The sequence below is a fragment of the Pseudochaenichthys georgianus genome, chromosome 1 (genome assembly GCF_902827115.2).
Source record: "Pseudochaenichthys georgianus chromosome 1, fPseGeo1.2, whole genome shotgun sequence".
NCBI classification, from domain to species: Eukaryota; Metazoa; Chordata; class Actinopteri; order Perciformes; family Channichthyidae; genus Pseudochaenichthys; species Pseudochaenichthys georgianus.
In genome coordinates this window covers 26,010,361-26,027,848 of record NC_047503.1, presented here as the reverse complement: position 1 = coordinate 26,027,848, position 17,488 = coordinate 26,010,361, and the positions used below count along the sequence as shown (strand labels likewise).

The 17,488-nt window shown below is 42.6% G+C and overlaps 1 protein-coding gene across 3 annotated transcripts in view; it reads right to left on the bottom strand.

The window, feature by feature from the left end:
• slit2 (slit homolog 2 (Drosophila)) overlaps positions 1–15,805 on the bottom strand; it is a 98,502-nt gene extending 82,697 nt beyond the window's left edge. For all 3 annotated transcript variants that reach the window (XM_071202860.1, XM_034080564.2, XM_034080582.2), the window contains exons 1-4: positions 14,841–15,805; positions 13,879–13,950; positions 11,890–11,961; positions 4,712–4,783 (exon numbers count right to left, since the gene is read on the bottom strand). In XM_071202860.1, coding sequence (XP_071058961.1) covers positions 4,712–4,783; positions 11,890–11,961; positions 13,879–13,950; positions 14,841–15,058 — 434 coding nt within the window. In that variant the 5' untranslated portion in view covers positions 15,059–15,805. The remainder of the gene's footprint in view (positions 1–4,711; positions 4,784–11,889; positions 11,962–13,878; positions 13,951–14,840) is intronic.
• Positions 15,806–17,488: the final 1,683 nt, after the last annotated feature.

Here is a 17,488-nt window from a genome sequence, read left to right as displayed (position 1 = left end):
TAGTTTGTCCTGCCTCCCGCTCCAGGAGATCACAAAACGGTCAGCGTGGCCTCGATGTGAGTGAGAGAGCTTTAAAGATAAAAGAGTATCAAATAATTGTATTACTTCAGAGAGCATGATGTTCCCCAACTTTTACTCATCTATTATTTAAGAGTATCCAATAATGATAGGCTGAGTAATAAAAAAGGTAACTAACTTTAAAATTTTGAATTTAAATTATACAGAACTTAAAAGCAATTTGTGGGAAAAAAGAAGGGAACAGTGGGTTTCAAAATGTTTATATTAATACAATCTGAATATAAATAAATAATTATATATATTAATACATAACTGTCAAAAAAAAATATTACTATGCTCACATAACTTCCAGAACACAGTGCTTTTCTCTCTGTTGTATGTATGTGTCCTCAGATGGCGGCACAGTTTACTATTGTGTATATTATATTGGTAACTTATTAACGTTTTATCTTGGATTTAAAAAATCTCCGTGGCGATTTGTAGTACGGCAGCTGTTACAAGTTTAATTTGTCATGATTGTTGTTAATGAGAGGGAGGAGATTCCCCCCCGCCCCCACCCTCACCTCTATAAATCACCTCCTGCTTAGATCTCTTGACTGGTACATTCTTAACCTTTGACCTCCGTCGGACTAAAAGGTCGTCGTCACTGTGGTAACTAAAACGCCCGACTCGCTCCGTCTTAATTAAAAAGCATTATTTACTCGGAGAAAATTTCATCTTCTCTACCTCTGACCTCTCTCTTCCTCTTCCTTTCTCCTCCTCGTCCTCCGCCCTCTGTGTCGGTTAAATGTCGACACGCTGGGAAAGCCCACATCTCCTGAAAGACCACGCTCTTGTGACTATAGTGCCGAGCCTGTCGTCTCGGCCGAGGCGGTACATGTATGTGTGTGCGTGTGTGTGTGTGTGTGTGTCTGAGTGTGTGTTTGCAGCAGGGTTAAGCTCTAACAGAAGACAAAGCCACAACCTTTGAGGCTGCTAAGCAACAATGCTGACTGGTAAAGCCTCATCAGGGCACCGTTTAGCAAAGGATTAGGGACTATTGCACACACATAAACACACACACCCAAAAACATAGCCTAATCAACTAATTAATTCAAACCGCAGACCACTTTAACTTTTGGTGTGTGTGAAACCTACAGATCACTCTTCCAAATCAACTCATCCATATAAACTATTTTTCTCAGTGAAAAACTACAACTAACTTTTCTTCGATTTACTTTAATCAGGTCGACGGCCGTCACAAATCTCTTCACCTTTCTCTCACTTTGTCATAACTAACACAAGTTAACAAAAAAAATACCTACATTTTTGCAGGTCACCCTTGAAAAAGAGATCTTTTGATCTCAAGGGGCTTTCACCTGGTTAAATAAAGGCTACAAACAAACAAACATTTTTAAGCAAAACGCACTTGACACAAAACACTAAAACACATAAAGTAATCTGAAAACTGTTTCTGAGGAATGTATGCCAGAAAAGGCAAGGCAGCAAGAAAACACATACACACAATCACTGTCCCATCAATATATCCTCATCCTCCTGTATAACCAGACTTTTCATATGTCGAAGCTGTGACCCATTCTCTCATCCTCCCATCACTCCATCAACCCCTCTTTCATCTCACTACTGATTTCTGTCCAGCAAAAAGGGAATAGAGCGGGCAGAGAAGAGGCAGAAGAGAGGAGAGGAAATGTCACACGAATATATGTGTTCATTGCATGGGGTCAGCATTGTGACATCTGCGTAGTAATGGAAGACAATCATATTGAACAAAATAATTTCCTCTGAAAGAAGCATCATAATAAAAGTGCAAGAATTATACTGATGATCTGGAATCAAGATTGTATTACATATATGTTTTTACCATTCCTTGTATGTTAACATTTTATTTGTTAATTTGTGTTTGCATATATGTTTGTTGTTCTATGTTTATCTTTGGTAGATGTTGTATTATACAGCTTTGGATTCATGATCACTAATGGCAATGAGGAAAGGAAGGAACAGACAATGAAAATACACTAAACAGAAGAACCCATATTAAAGGAGGATTTACTGCTGGCAACTAAATGCAGGTTTATTGTGTTGGTTGGTTGGTGGTAATTTGACGCGTAATCCCCTGTACTCCTGCATCTTAACATTGAGGATCAAAGTGGAAGCACATCTTGAGAACTTTCTCAGTTCACTCCCCTTGTCACTCATTCACTACTCCCTACTCAAAAGACATTCAATTGTTAACTTGAATGAGTCATTCTTGAGTTGTGTCACTAGTGACGGGCCTGGAGTCCCACAACATTTATAAAATGCAATGCAATTCATTGTGGAAGTTAGAAGAAAGTATTTTACACACGTATGTGGACACCACTTTTATCACAGGAACATTTGAGACAAAAACATTGAATTAATGAGTTACTGTATCATTCACATTTAATGTAGTTAACTGTAACATCATGGTCTCATTCTTATAATGTAAGTGACCTTAACTACCCTGAAAAAAGGTGATCTTGATTGACAAAATAAACAATGACTATTGGTGCAAGACTCGTCATCATGACTACCATGACCAATAAGAGGATTTGTACCTCATCTACTCATATACATTGTAATTGTCTAGATCAACACCTAATACAGTTTATAAGCATGTCACACTAAATGGTTTTAGACACATGTTGGATGTCAACATAATTCAGGCAGAAATAATGTTTCCTCAAACACCTGACCTCAGTTTCATTTAGCCCTCAAAGCTCTTAACCATGGCGCTGAGCAAACACATCCAGGAAGTACTCACACACACACACACACACACACACACACACACACACACACACACACACACACACACACACACACACACACACACACACACACACACACACACACACACACACACACACACACACACACACACACACACACACACACACACACACACACACACACACACACACACACACACACACACATCATTTCCAAGCTGGGAAAAAAGCGAAAACGCAATTTTCATAATAGCAGGTTGAGCAAGTGTTCATTTATAGCAGTGCTGTTGTAAGAACCAAAGTCGGTCCAGTCTGCATACCTTCTGACCTCTAAATAAAACTTAACAAGATTCCACTTCTGAGGTTCTCAAGGCTTTCTTGTTGTGTTTTCTAAAAGTAAAAGTACACTGTTGGGGGTGTAGAAGTAGAGATTTAATGTTGTCCAAACAGCCCTAAATGTTATTGGCTAAGCCTCCGTGGTTGATGTTCATTATGAATGACTTCCATATGTCTGAGAAATCTGCTTCTATAGCTTTGTGGCGGCAAAAGCACCAGCTAGGTTATTTGTATTTTTTCATTGGGCAACTTTCTGTTGATTTTACGGAAAATTCTTTATTTCTCTAATTCTAATATGAGATCTTCTACTGAGGAAAAAAACACAATCAAAAGACAACATTATGAGTGCTGTGAGACCGAATGAAGTGTGTGGTCAGTGAATATATGAAACCAACCAGGGATCCTCTGCTACACATATACCTGGAGAACTGAGGCTTATACACAACATACACACAAACAAGCAAAGTGCACACGCAAGTCTAAACTAACAAATGCACACACACACACACACAACGCGCACAGAGAGGCCGCTTGTCTGCAACAGCTGAGCAGAGAGCAGTATATCCGAGTTGTATTTTTACCTCGGCCCACACGCTGAGCAATATGCCAACTCTTGGCCTTGAAAAACACACACACCCTTTTGCAGAAACACAGACGCACATGCAGACACACACCCATAGACGACAGGTCAAGCCCAGTAAACCACTGCAGCAGCCGCAGAACATAAACAACTTTCACACACTCTCTGAATCATCGGAGCATTTCAATATTGTTTAAGATAAATATATGCAGCCACACATATAAATATATTCAACCATAATTATTCCCTGGGACCACAAACAACCATGACGGGAAGGTAGTTCCCACAGTTTCAGCAGCATTGCTGCCCAGCCCTACAGTTCTGGAAATCCACAGATCAGTTTACAGCACAGGCGCTCTGAAGAGTGCCTGACGACAACAAACTGCAGTTTAAGGGTTTTGAATGCAAACCGACACATTTATGTTCTGTAACTGAGACTATTTTTTGTCTGTGAAACATACAAATGTAACTTTAGAAGAGCACACACACACACACACACACACACACACACACACACACACACACACACACACACACACACACACACACACACACACACACACACACACACACACACACACACACACACACACACACACACACACACACACACACACACACACACACACACACACACACACACACACACACACACACACACACACACACACACACACACACACACACACACACACACACACACACACACACACACACACACCTCCCAGTGGGCAGCAGCTGTTGGAGTGCTAATCTCCATTAGCTACTGAACTGGCTTCTATGAAGAGGGCCATTTAAAATCTGTTCCCTCACTCCTTCATCGAAGTGAAAAACCAGGGCTACGTCACCAAGACAACCAGATTTTTTTTAAATCGCAGTCAATGTTCTGCACAAGCTTGTGGTCATACACAAAAACACACACAATTTCAACAATTCTTCCGAGTGATCTCAGGCCTTCTTTGGAAGTGAACAATGCAGAGAAATCGAGTGATGGATAGAGAAAGAGAAGAAAAAAAACAGGACTTACAGTCTGTAAAGTTTTGTCGTTCCCAGGAAAAGCAGCTCGGGGAACACGGCCAGGTTATTCCGATTCAGGCGCCTGAAAAAAGTATAGAGTATCAATTAGGAAATAACTCAACATAGGCTTCCATAGAGTGGTTACATGTGTGTGTATAATTAGCTTTTTAAGGTGATATTTGTGTTTCCTGTTCATCATATCACATTGTGTGTTGTTGTGTTTTGCTTACAACTCAGTGTTACAGGAAGCATGAACATAAGAAGATTGATGGAGGCATTAAAAGGACACACATGTTCACGGGCAGAAAAACAGACTCCCAGTCGCCCCTGATTTAAGGGGTACAACATGGCTGCCAGACAAACAGTGAACTCGAGAAGGACGAAGGGAAGGCAGGGGGAGGAAGACGGAAGAAGGGGTTCAAATGTAATGGGGGTGTGGGGGACCTTTTTTTTTTACCACAAAGGCGGAGAAGAGGAGATGATGTGGGAAAAACAAACAGGCAGTCTGGCCGGGCTACCGAATGTGTGAAAAGGACCCCACTGAGTAAACAAGGCCCTCACAGGGGAAGAACTCACAACAACCCGTCATCACACACACTCACGCACACACACACACACACACACACACACACACACACACACACACACACACACACACACACACACACACACACACACACACACACACACCACACACACACACACACACACACACACACACACACACACACACACACACACACACACACACACACACACACACACACACACACACACACACACACACAGGAGTTGAGAGAACTCGGGTGAGTTTAATAATCTGGGTGCGATCATTTAACCCTGGTCGAGTGGAGTGAAGAGGTTTGTATGCCAGTGTGTGTTGCTGTGTGTGTGGTTGTGCCTTGATGTGAGTCAGAGGAGAGTGAAGCAACTGAGTGACACAATGAAAGACAGGCTGCTGAAACAGTTTAACCCCGACACACAATCTCTCTCACACACACACACACACACACACACACACACACACACACACACACACACACACACACACACACACACACACACACACACACACACACACACACACACACACACACACACACACACACACACACACACACACACACACACACACACACACACACACACACACACACATTGACAGCCCGGGGAAGGATGCTGCGCCGGCTGTTACTGGAGGAGAATTAAGAGAGGGAGTAAGGAAATGAGAGATGGAGGAAGAATGAAGAAAGCTTGTTTCAACAAATGAGAAATAGTGTTAAAGGCCCTGACTGAGTTTCTTACAAATGTCCATGAACACAAGCAAGCAATGCACATGTGAATGCTCCAGAACACTTGGTTAGGTTTAGAAAAAAAATAATAGTTTGTGTTAAAATAAGTAAGTTATGTAACGTAAAAGTCAGTAAATATAAGTCAACCATTTCTAGTTTTACACAGGACAGGAACAGGTGGTCTCCTGAGTAAAAGTCCTGTATATTTAAACCTTCCAACTTTGTCATCTCACTTCCACTGAGGCAGTTAGGCCCGTCCTGGCTAAGGTTAAAGTGCATTATATACGAATTAAAGTGAATTTCTTTCCGTATGTATAGGTAGAAACAGCTGAAGAAAACAGCCATAACAAAACACTTAAAAAATGTCAACAGTTGTATTCAGACCACCAAAAACCTCTCTTCAAGTGTCACAATGGCCTTCTTATTTTACCTCTTTGTGCTTCACTATAAGCTGCTGTGGACTCTCCTTAAATAACGTCACCCCCCAGTGTGTCCATCTTCAACCCAGGAGTGCTCAAATATATGAACGTGCCTGCGCTCATGCACACACATTCACACTTCACAGTTACATCAGAGGCCACTTTAATATTTAACATCCCACAGAATGATGTTTCTAAATTATTCACTTCTCTTCCGTTAAGGCTGGCTGTGGCGGCTAAGAGCCCCACGTGGTCCCATGGAGAGGCCCACTCCTCCTGCAGGTCCTGCCCGACCATGAGCACCCGTCACTGGTGCTGGAGGTGCGGCGAAGGAGTATGAGCTCATTCTCTTAAAATAGATACAATGCTGTCAGTGGCGCAGTGGTCTGTGCGTTTGATCATCAGATCAAGGGGGCGTTGGGGAACTCCAGTTCGAAACCCGCTCCCGCCCCACTGCGTCAGGCCGTTGTGTCCTTGGGCAAGACACTTCACCCGAATTTGCTCCTGTGGGTATTGTCCACAGTAGATGACCATTACATGTATAATGTGTATTTGTAAAGCGCTTTGAGAGTCTTTGATAAAGCGCTATAATAAATATAAGGATTATTATTATTACTAGGAGACTACGAGAATGAAGTGAAGACGGTGTTTTATCCAAACCAGTGTCGTTACTCAAAAGTGTCAGGTGCATTTAATTATTTGCTCATACATTTCAGATAACTTTACCAATCAAGTTTACACTTTTAACCATTATATATTGCTCAATTTAGTGTCAGAAAACCCTTTTTTAATTTAGTTCAAGCATCACAAAGGACGTCGACAAAACCTGTTATTTTATCTTTCCAAAGGGACAGCATTCATGATGTGAAACCAACCTCTACATATTCAACCCAGTCTCACTGCATTTCGTGTAATAGTCACGAAATACATTTAATCTATTGATTCGTGTTCACCAACACGATTTTCGAATTTTTTTCGTGTCACACAGAATGATTTTACAAGCAATGTATTTCTATTGGTAGTATGTTTCGTGCCTGCACCACGTCTTTTTGTCCGGTCGGGTCTTGTAAGACAGGAAGCTGTGTGGTTCATAAAAACATGTTCTTACCCAATATCAAGCCACAATTATTGTTTTTATTTTAAATTGTATAATGTCGGACTTTTTTTGCCGTCCGTGAGGAAAAGAAATGGGGCTCAGAGCCTCAGAATACTGAAATCTGTATTTTTTTGTAATCTTTTTTTCCTTCTAATTTTTTATTATTTGGTGCAGGCACGAAACATACTACCAATAGAAATACATTGCTTCTAAAATCGTTCTGTGTCAGAATACTGAAATCTGTATTTTCTTTAATCTTTTTTTCCTTCTGATTTGTTATTATTTACATTGCTTTTCAAAAAAATCGTGTTGGTGAACACGAATCAATAGATTCATTTTGTGACTATAACACGAAATGCCGTGAGACTGGGTTGACATATTATACACCTCAAAATGTTAGTCCAATGAAGTCACTCAGCCACTACACTTATTTAACCTATTATAATAACCTGTTCTTAATTTTCTGTGCATCTATTCATCGTTTCAACCCCAACTACCATAAACCCTTGCATCTTTGTTATAAGAGACAAAGAAAACGTTGCAGTATAGTTCCTACAGCTTAAGATTTAGTGTTTAGGAGTTGTTCATTTTTGCCCAGAACACCTCCACTGTCCCTCTACAAGTACTAACAGACTCTGACACAAATAATCTAGTGGTCAGTAGTGATTTAGTGGCTTGTTTCTTGACCTGAAGGAATGTATTATAGTGTGTGTGAAGTGTGTGTGAGTGTGCACATAAACACCCTCAGAGTACTTCCACAGTCGTGATTCATTAGTCAATGTCTGGCTGAAAGTGAATGAAGACCGAGTCGCCAGTACATTGAGGTGTGAGAGTCACTCCAACAAGCTAATGTCACACTGCAGCATGGTGATAATCCCTGCAATCATAAACAGATGCTAGAGAGCAACAAACCACACAGTAAACACACACACACACACACACACACACACACACACACACACACACACACACACACACACAACACACACACACACACACACACACACACACACACACACACACACACACACACACACACACACACACACACACACACACACACACACACACACACACACACACACACACACACACACACACGTTTATATGTGTAGCATTACAGGTTTGCAGGCTGTGGCCAGGAAGGAAACAACAAACCAACTCAAAAAAACAATTATTACTCCACCAATGCCACTGCTGCCATAATTCACATTTTATGTCAAAACTTGCGTGAGTGTTTGTGTATGTGTGTATATCCACTCCAGCAGTTTGTGTATTTTAGTCAGGAGAGACTGAGTGAATGAATACTTTATTAATGTGCACAAAAGTATGAGAGATGTGAATCGTCTTTGTTAATTAGACCCCATTGTGATGCCATATGCACTTTACAGGTTAATGCGCTGGCATACGAGCTTTAACATCATGGCTATGAAGGCTTAGATAAGATACCATCCTGCCCAATTTCACAGTAACGCAGGATTCCAGAATGCAGAAATGATTCTCATTAAGCGTATTGAAAAGCTGGTATTTACAACAATAGTTGGCAGTAGCACAGACAGCCAGTGATTCAGCAATATCTACAAATTACTTTTATTAGATAGAACCATTGTAGTGAAAATGGCTTTTGTGTGCAGAACCTTTCAAGTCCTGCAGCTCAATAATAAAAAAAAGGCATTGCGAAACATTGCCCTGAATGATCAGAGAAGCAATGTCTTCACTCGCAGGATTCAGCAAACGCCAATCTAAGACTTTTCTTTGAAATCCATATTCTGCTAGTCTCAATGATGTAATTATCTTTTGATAGTCACATTGTCCACAAATTACACCACACTTAGTGTGAGGTTTATTTATCTAGTGTGTACATCACTGTTGATATGTATGTCTCACTACCTGTAATCTGTTTCACAATTATTCTTCACTGTTGAAATTACCTTTGACAATGTGATCACTCAACTACAGGTTAATTATCTGAGGCTTTGTCTCACCGCTGTTCTCTCAATACCTGTAATTACTCTCTCTGCATATCTCTTGCTGCTATCATCTTTAATCTCACACACTTTGAATTGGATAGCAGCTATAAATCAGTCAGATGTGAGAGGAGGATAAGAGGATCAGAAACGCCTCTCTTTCCTATTCTTCATTATCTACAGGGAGAGAGTGAAGAATGTATGACATTCCTGTAAGCACAGGACAATAGAGAGAGAGAGATGGGTGGGTTTGGAAGAAAAACACGAGGAGAGGTTAAAGATGGAATCAATGCGCAAGTGGGGGGCAAAATCAAGATAAAACCAGTACTGACGGAGCAGTCTTGCGTAAGTTAATGCGCGTGCATGAGTCTATCCATACCAATGCATGTTTTTGTGTATGTGCATGTGCGTGTTGTGACATCTCCTCCACACCTCCTTCAACCACCGGCCCCTCCTCCATACCCCCCAGCTACTGCCCCACACCTGACCCCACCCTGCCCAGCCCTGCAGGGCCTGTCGCAAAAAAAGAGGATGAGAAGGGAAACCGTTTTCCACCCCGGTGGGGGGCAGTCACTGTGGATCCGTCAGCCCAGCTTAGGGCCCTCTACTCTGGGCAGCGGTGCCCAGCAGGCCCCTATCCAACCCCCAGAGGACTGAGGCCTTTGAAATGAGCCCCAAGACTCCAGACTCCGGAGACGTGCCATTGTCCAGCGGCTGCGGGGGGGCATTGATGACTGACTCCACCTTTGTGTTTGTGAACATGCCACGCCAGAGACGCTGAATTACAGTTGAAAACCCTCGTAAGAACAACAGAAAACAGCCATGTTGTGTCAGAAAGTTAGCTGCTGTCAAAGTGTTTGTTGCCCTCTGATGAAAGACAAAGACAGCGTGTATAGTTTGATAGTTGATGTGTAATTCTTTATCTGATGTGGATGTTTACAGACTGATCTACATTGTATGTGTAAGTGTGTGTTGAAGCCTGATTTGCTAATATGTATGCATGAGAGACTTTTTTAACCAGCATGTACCATCTCTTAGCACAGAAGGTAATCACTATCAAATATAACAGTTAAAGCCAGACCATTTCACAGTTGAATATTGGCCTTGTCTAAAGCTCTGGGCAGAAATGCCCAGATCTGCTTCGCTGGACAGATCCCAGCATCGGTTGCATGAGAATCACGATCAGATTCCTATATATTCACTGTGTCAACAAAGAGTGGCCACAGTGCAGCAGAGAGCAGAGAAAAAACCAGGCACGACACGCCCAAGACGAGAGCAGCGGGAATTCACTTCATCCTTCTCAATCCGACCACTCCTGAAGAATTTACCCAAAACAGCCATCAGGAAGATTAACTACCTTCAATTGAGTTAGTGCTGTTTGTATGCCTGTGTATGTGTACAGGTGGATATGTCTGTGTTTACACAGGTATGTCTGTGTTTTTGTAAACATGTGTGTAAGCAGAAAGGATTTTTATGTGCCTTTAATTAAAAGCTTGTCTCTAAGCCTCCTCAGAGCGTCACAGTCTGCTGCATTCCTGTGTGTCATTGGCTGGCAGTCAGGCCACAAACACAGCCATATGCAGACAGCTCACACATCAAGCAAAGTTGACAGTCCACACAATAGACATATCAGCAGTCAGAGGTCCGCATCCCCCTTCTGTCCTCTTCTCCCACACACTACCAGGACTTAATTATGCCATAACTGCCTCGGGGTTAGATGCTGAATACCAGTGATTCCCGGCCAACGCCATAACAACCTTTGGCTGTTCACTCTCACGGTGCTGAGACTCAATTCAAATATTCCCTCTTGAGAAAACTGATGGCAGCAGTGAAACATTTACAAAGACATACAGATATGGGGGGTGGGGGCACTCAATACTTTGAAAAATATCTGAATCTGTTGTCTCAAAAATGGAGGACCAACATTCACAAAATGTGCCTTCTGCTACGATCCTACAAACCAACCAGCCTAAAAAGAACAGGAAATGAGGCGGAAAAGACAGACTGACATTTTAGGTTTTTTAAGGGTCTATTTTAACAAGAAAAAGTTCCAGTGATATTGCTCAAGTGTTTTTAATGTTTCTACAGTGCCACAATACACTAAGAAATTAGCACAATCGTCCTTCAAAATGGACCACAGAGAATTTTATAAAACCAATCTGACACGTATGCAATGCCACAATAATCAAAAAGAAAATGAGGGGACAACGGAACAATAACGTTCTTCCCTACAAAAGCTCTGCATACTTGTTATCCTTTCATGTGTCACCTTTCTGTACATGTGCATATCCAAATATATGAAAAATAAACATGTGCTTCAGGGATGCTTCATGCATTATGATAAAGGATTATTATTTCTAACAAAAATGTGTGAAAAGAAATAGTCTCTGCTTTAATTCAGAATTGTAACTCACAGTCTCTCCAGCTCCTTCAGGTCCTGGAACGCTCCTCTCTCTATTGTGGTGATTTTGTTCTCCATTAGCTGCCTGAAAGAGAAACACCAGCAGAAAGTGAGACAATAAGCACTGGACAGCAAAAAAAAGAGATTAATAGAGAGACACATGAGAGCTGAGAGCTGACAGGGTGATCTGATGACACCTTGAGAGTCCAAAGAAAAGACGAAAGATGGCTGGATGGGGCCGCAGATAAGAGAGAGTAAAGAGGAAGAGAAGGTGAAGGAGAGTGAGATAGGACACGAGAGAGGAGAAGAGATTGACATGGGAGAGAGGGAGAGATGAAGAAGATAGGTGGCAGTGGGTGTGAATTAAAAAAAGAAAAACTGATTGTGGAGATGGTAATTGATAGAACGTTGAAGCAGCAGGAGAAAGAGAGAGAGAGAGAGAGAGAGAGAGAGAGAGAGAGAGAGAGAGAGAGAGAGAGAGAAGACAATCAGCGGCGGATCGATGGAGCCACAGAATTGACTTTAAAACTGGCCCATCAGTTGGACAGCAACTCATCTATCATCCAATTTACCCTCTGTCTAACTACATAGCTGTGAGTGTGACTACTCATTCACTTACACTAGCACAACTCCCCAAGGAGCACTGTGCTGACCAAGCCAAGCTGTCACACTAACACACACACACACACACACACACACACACACACACACACACACACACACACACACACACACACACACACACACACACACACACACACACACACACACACACACACACACACACACACACACACACACACACACACACACACACACACACACACACACACACACACACACACACACACACACACACACTTGTATGGCTGTATTGTGCACACTCATGATAAATAGGAACGCACCAGCAGATATAACTGGTTTTGGAAAAATGCATGTTAACTCACAAACAAACCAAAGATATTTAATTGCCTATAATGTCAAACAAATAAGTACATCCTCACATTGGAGAAGTTGCAGCCAGGATAGTTTGCATTTTAGTTTTATGACTAAAACTAAAGAGTTTAAGCCAATTAATTGGTTTTCCATTGACTAAATCTTGCCGCTCTAATTCATTATTTAGATTTCGTGTGACACAGGTACACATTATGAACACAGAAAACAGCTAACATTGAGGCTGGACTCTGGAGAACACACACACACACGATTAGGGACATAATCTCAGAAGGAATTCCAACCATGTATTCTCCCATTCACTTTTAGCAGCTGGAAAGCACACACACACACACACACACACACACACACACACACACACACACACACACACACACACACACACACACACACACACACACACACACACACACACACACACACACACACACACACACACACACACACACACACACACACACACACACACACACACACACACACACACACACACACACACACACACACACACACACACACACACACACACACACACACACACACACAATAAAAGCAGGCTATCCCAGTCCTACTCTTAAACTGGATTCATCCCAGGTAAGAAACCTGTTCTTACTTGACTCTCTCCTTTCCTTTCCTTTCCTTGCACCCTCCCTCCCTTGCAGCTGCATTCCTCCCTCCGCGGTTACACCTAATGACCGCTATCTCTTTCCCTCTTTGCCCGGTAGTTAAAATAAGCCCCTCCTGACACTTCCACTGGCAGATTAACACGACAGCATTAACAGGTGCCAATGCTATTCTGTTTGAAAACACATACTGACTCAATGAAAGCGCCGCTTGTAGACGCAGTGCTGCATGCGGCAGGCTGCTGTGATGCTGAACAGGACTGGAAACAGTTAAATCTGTGTGTTGTGGTATTTAGGGGGGAAAGTTGTTGGAATTGTAAGGTGCTGCTTGTCAGAGCTGTGCGTGAGAGTATTATATTTTATTTTGCATCTGCAAAAGCTGAGAGATAAGAAAGAAGGAAATACAATTCATAAAAACCACTTACAACACTCGCAGATGCCTCAGTCCTGCAAAATCCGCCTTGGTGATTTTAGTGAGGTTGTTTGCATTCAGATCCCTGGAGAGAGAAATTGGGAAAGAACAGACTGTCAGTAGGCTACACGAGATATGACATGTTGATCAAACAAAGAAAAAGCAGGTGGGCCACTGGAGGGTTTTTGTTGAAACTTGGTGTGCTGTGGCCGATGCAGAATTTCATTTGAGCATCAGAGAAATTGAAAAGAGCTGCTGCGCTATACTAGGCAATTTTTTAATTTTATCAAGGGGGCTCTCACTAATAAAATACGGCTTGTTTAACTCAAAGCCCACTTGTCCAAATCCGTTTTTGATTAACTTGCTGGTCTCCAGACAAACCGATGTGGTCTACGGAGGCTGTGCTAATGCAACAGTGCGAAACCACCAACACAACCACAGCAGTGCCCCTAACTTCAGCTCCGCGATCAGCAAGAGCGAATCCCCACATTAAACATGTAGGAAGAACCAAAAGGTGTTTCTACAATTTAAAAACACAAGGTACATTTAGCAGCATTTACAGGTCCTGAGTTTTAACGTGTTAGTTCACGTGTCACTGCGCTAAAATGGTCCCCAAGGAAACAATCCTCCTAATACTATCAGCACGCAGTTTAAAAGGACCGAAAACACTAATGTAACCAGATTATTAAAAAAATAGGAACATTATATGATCATAAAAATATTTGTGGAAATATAATGAAGGGTGGGCTATCAAATAGCTTACCAAAAAGTGAGATAAGATTGCTGTAAACTCTTAAGATATTTTCAAGAGAAGCATATAGGCCTATAAAATATATATATTTCTTAAATGCATTAAGGTAACCACATTTTTTTTCCATAATTGACGCACGAATACATTGAGATTCTAGTGTTTTTCCCGTGTGAAGTGTTTTGTCTGGGAAACTGCGCTTTGCCCCTCCTCGGTAGGCTACTCACAGTCTCTCGGTATTGCGGGGGATATTCCTGGGCACGCTGCGGAGCCCTTGGCCGTGACAGTCTACGGTAGTCCCGGTGCAGGAGCACTGCGCCGGGCAGGGCTGTCCGTCCGCTCCGCCGGACAGGACCGAGAGCAGGACGGCCAGCAGCCCCAGCGCAGTCACCGGGGAGCGGCCGTGGCCAGCGGGGCCAGCGGGGCTCAGAGTTCCCACCATCATTGCGGCAAGTGGGGGCCAATATGAGACCCACAAAATACCGAGAAAATACAAGGGCGTTCAAAAATAAAAACCCTGAAATCCCCGAAACAGCTCACCAAACTCTGCACGCAACGCGATGCAGTCCTCCTTTTCGTTGTCCTCCCCTCAGACCTGGGATTCTCAAATGTATCGCTCTAAAATTCACATTTGGGTCTTCTTAGAGGGGTTTTTATGTATGAAAGCTGTGAATTAGGAATGTGCCCCCCCTTGAAAGGGAGACGAGAGGTTGACGAGGCGGTGGACCGGCTCTCTGGCTGCGCTACAGCGGCGCAAACTTCCACATGTCCCCGGCATGCGGTGCCCAAAATCCCCCCGGTGTGTGTTGTGTCTGTAAGCGTATGAGCGTGTGCTGAACCAAGCCAATAAAACACCTCACTGCTTGTTCTGATCCAGAGAAACAAACTCTCAGACACACTTTACTGCATACAAACACACGCACTCCAGGTGAGGCTGTCTTAGTTATGAATTCATAACACGCGTCCAGAAAGGAGACCGCGCTCGGTTCTTCCAAAAAGCTCAGCAGAGGTCACCGAGGAGGAAAGATATTGATCCAGATAATATATCAATGGCAAGTCAGTGGCAAGGGTGTAGGCAGTGTGAGGGAGGAAAAAAAGCCCCGTCAAAGACCAGCGCGCAATAGTATAATCCAACTTTGCGTGGTGCGTCAAAGCGCTGCTCCCGGGAGTGTGTGTGTGTGTGTGTGTGTGTGTGTGTGTGAGAGAGAGAGAGAGAGAGAGAGAGAGAGAGAGAGAGAGAGAGAGAGAGAGAGAGTTGCCTGGACAGACGCAGTAGCAGACGTGCCCGCTCTCGTCTCTCCATTCTCTCTCTCACTCACACACTGCGTTTTCCCTCAAAGCAGCAGGTTTCCAACTGGCCGTCAGTCAAAAAGCAACAGTGTGACCTCGGTAGGGGACTTCTCGCTGCAGTGTCCCGGTCACCTGATGCTTTATTTATCCGGCCTCAGGAAGGCGACAGAGCTTCTTGGTGAAATCTAAAGTGGACAAATATAGCCAAAACCCATCTGATTATTGTTACATGTCCACACAGCTGAAACTAAGGATCCAGTGCTGTATCTAAGACACATTTTTCTTGCTCTGTTGGCTTCAGTGTCCAGTTGAAAGACACATTAAAATGACACCTGTCCCATGGTGGTTTCACACTTGTTGTTCCAGTATTCATATCCAAAGTAACTGCACTGCATTATATGCAAACTCTAATAATAGTTTTAATTATCAAAAGCCGTTGCTCTAAGCCTTAAGAATTAGGAGTTTATTTAAGTTAACATTAAGCAAATTGGAGAGACATACTTACACCAACCAAATCAAACTTTAAGAAACAGTTTTTTCATCCTTGTTATAGGTAAAAGGTTAGTTAATGTTATGAAATGCTATACAAACAAAGAAGCAGCTTCTGGACAGTTGCACATGTAATCTTGACTTACATTTGCAAAAGTAGAAGTTTGCTGAAGTTTAATAATGTGAATATGCTCAGCAATTGCTCATGTGGAATCCATATATTGAGAATTACTGTTTTCTCAAAGAGCTTTAGTTATGATTTACTATGTGCCTATGTTCCTATTATTGACAATATAAATGCCATCACTTCTTCAATAATGTGTGTTTCATTAACACAATTATAAAGATTGGCTTCTCAGCACTACAGTCGCTGTGGCAGTAAATAACGGATGTCACGCAAAATAAACAAATAACAAGGTCTGCACATATTTTACAATTTGAATATTGACATAACAAAATGATGGTATAGTTTCGGAATATATCCCCAAAGATAAAAAATGTTATCAGTAGTAGTTTTGTAAACAAATCTCTAGTCTGCTTGAGGTCTCTCAGGTCTGAAGCTTTTGGAGTTCAGTAGGTGGCCTATTTTGATTCGTCATCAGGGATCAGTGACATATCATATCAAAAGAGAACAGATGTGCAGGGAATTCTGTCTTCCTCTCTCTCTGTCTGTCTCTGTTGATCCGTCTCCGGCTTCTAAGACAGAATACAAACAGCTGTGGGTGATTGTAATGCTGATGTGTGCTCACTGTGTGTGTGTTTTATACTGCTCCCCCTTATCCCTCATCCCAGCATTCAAACAAACACACACAATCACACACTCAGTCTACAGTCTACTCAGACAGTGGTTTTGGGGGTGAGGGGGATAAGAAACAAGATTTGTAATATTGCAGAAAAAAGGGGAGGAGGCAGAGGCATGACAGCAGACAGGAGGGTAGAGGCCGGCCATTGATGGAGGCGTATCATGGCTGAAGGGAGGGGAGAGAGGAAGCTGACCCCCTATCTCCTGCAACACAACGCAGCTCCAGGGCACACAGCCTGTTCAGACACAGCCTGACCTGACCTGCCCTCCTCTCACACACACATCAGATTACAC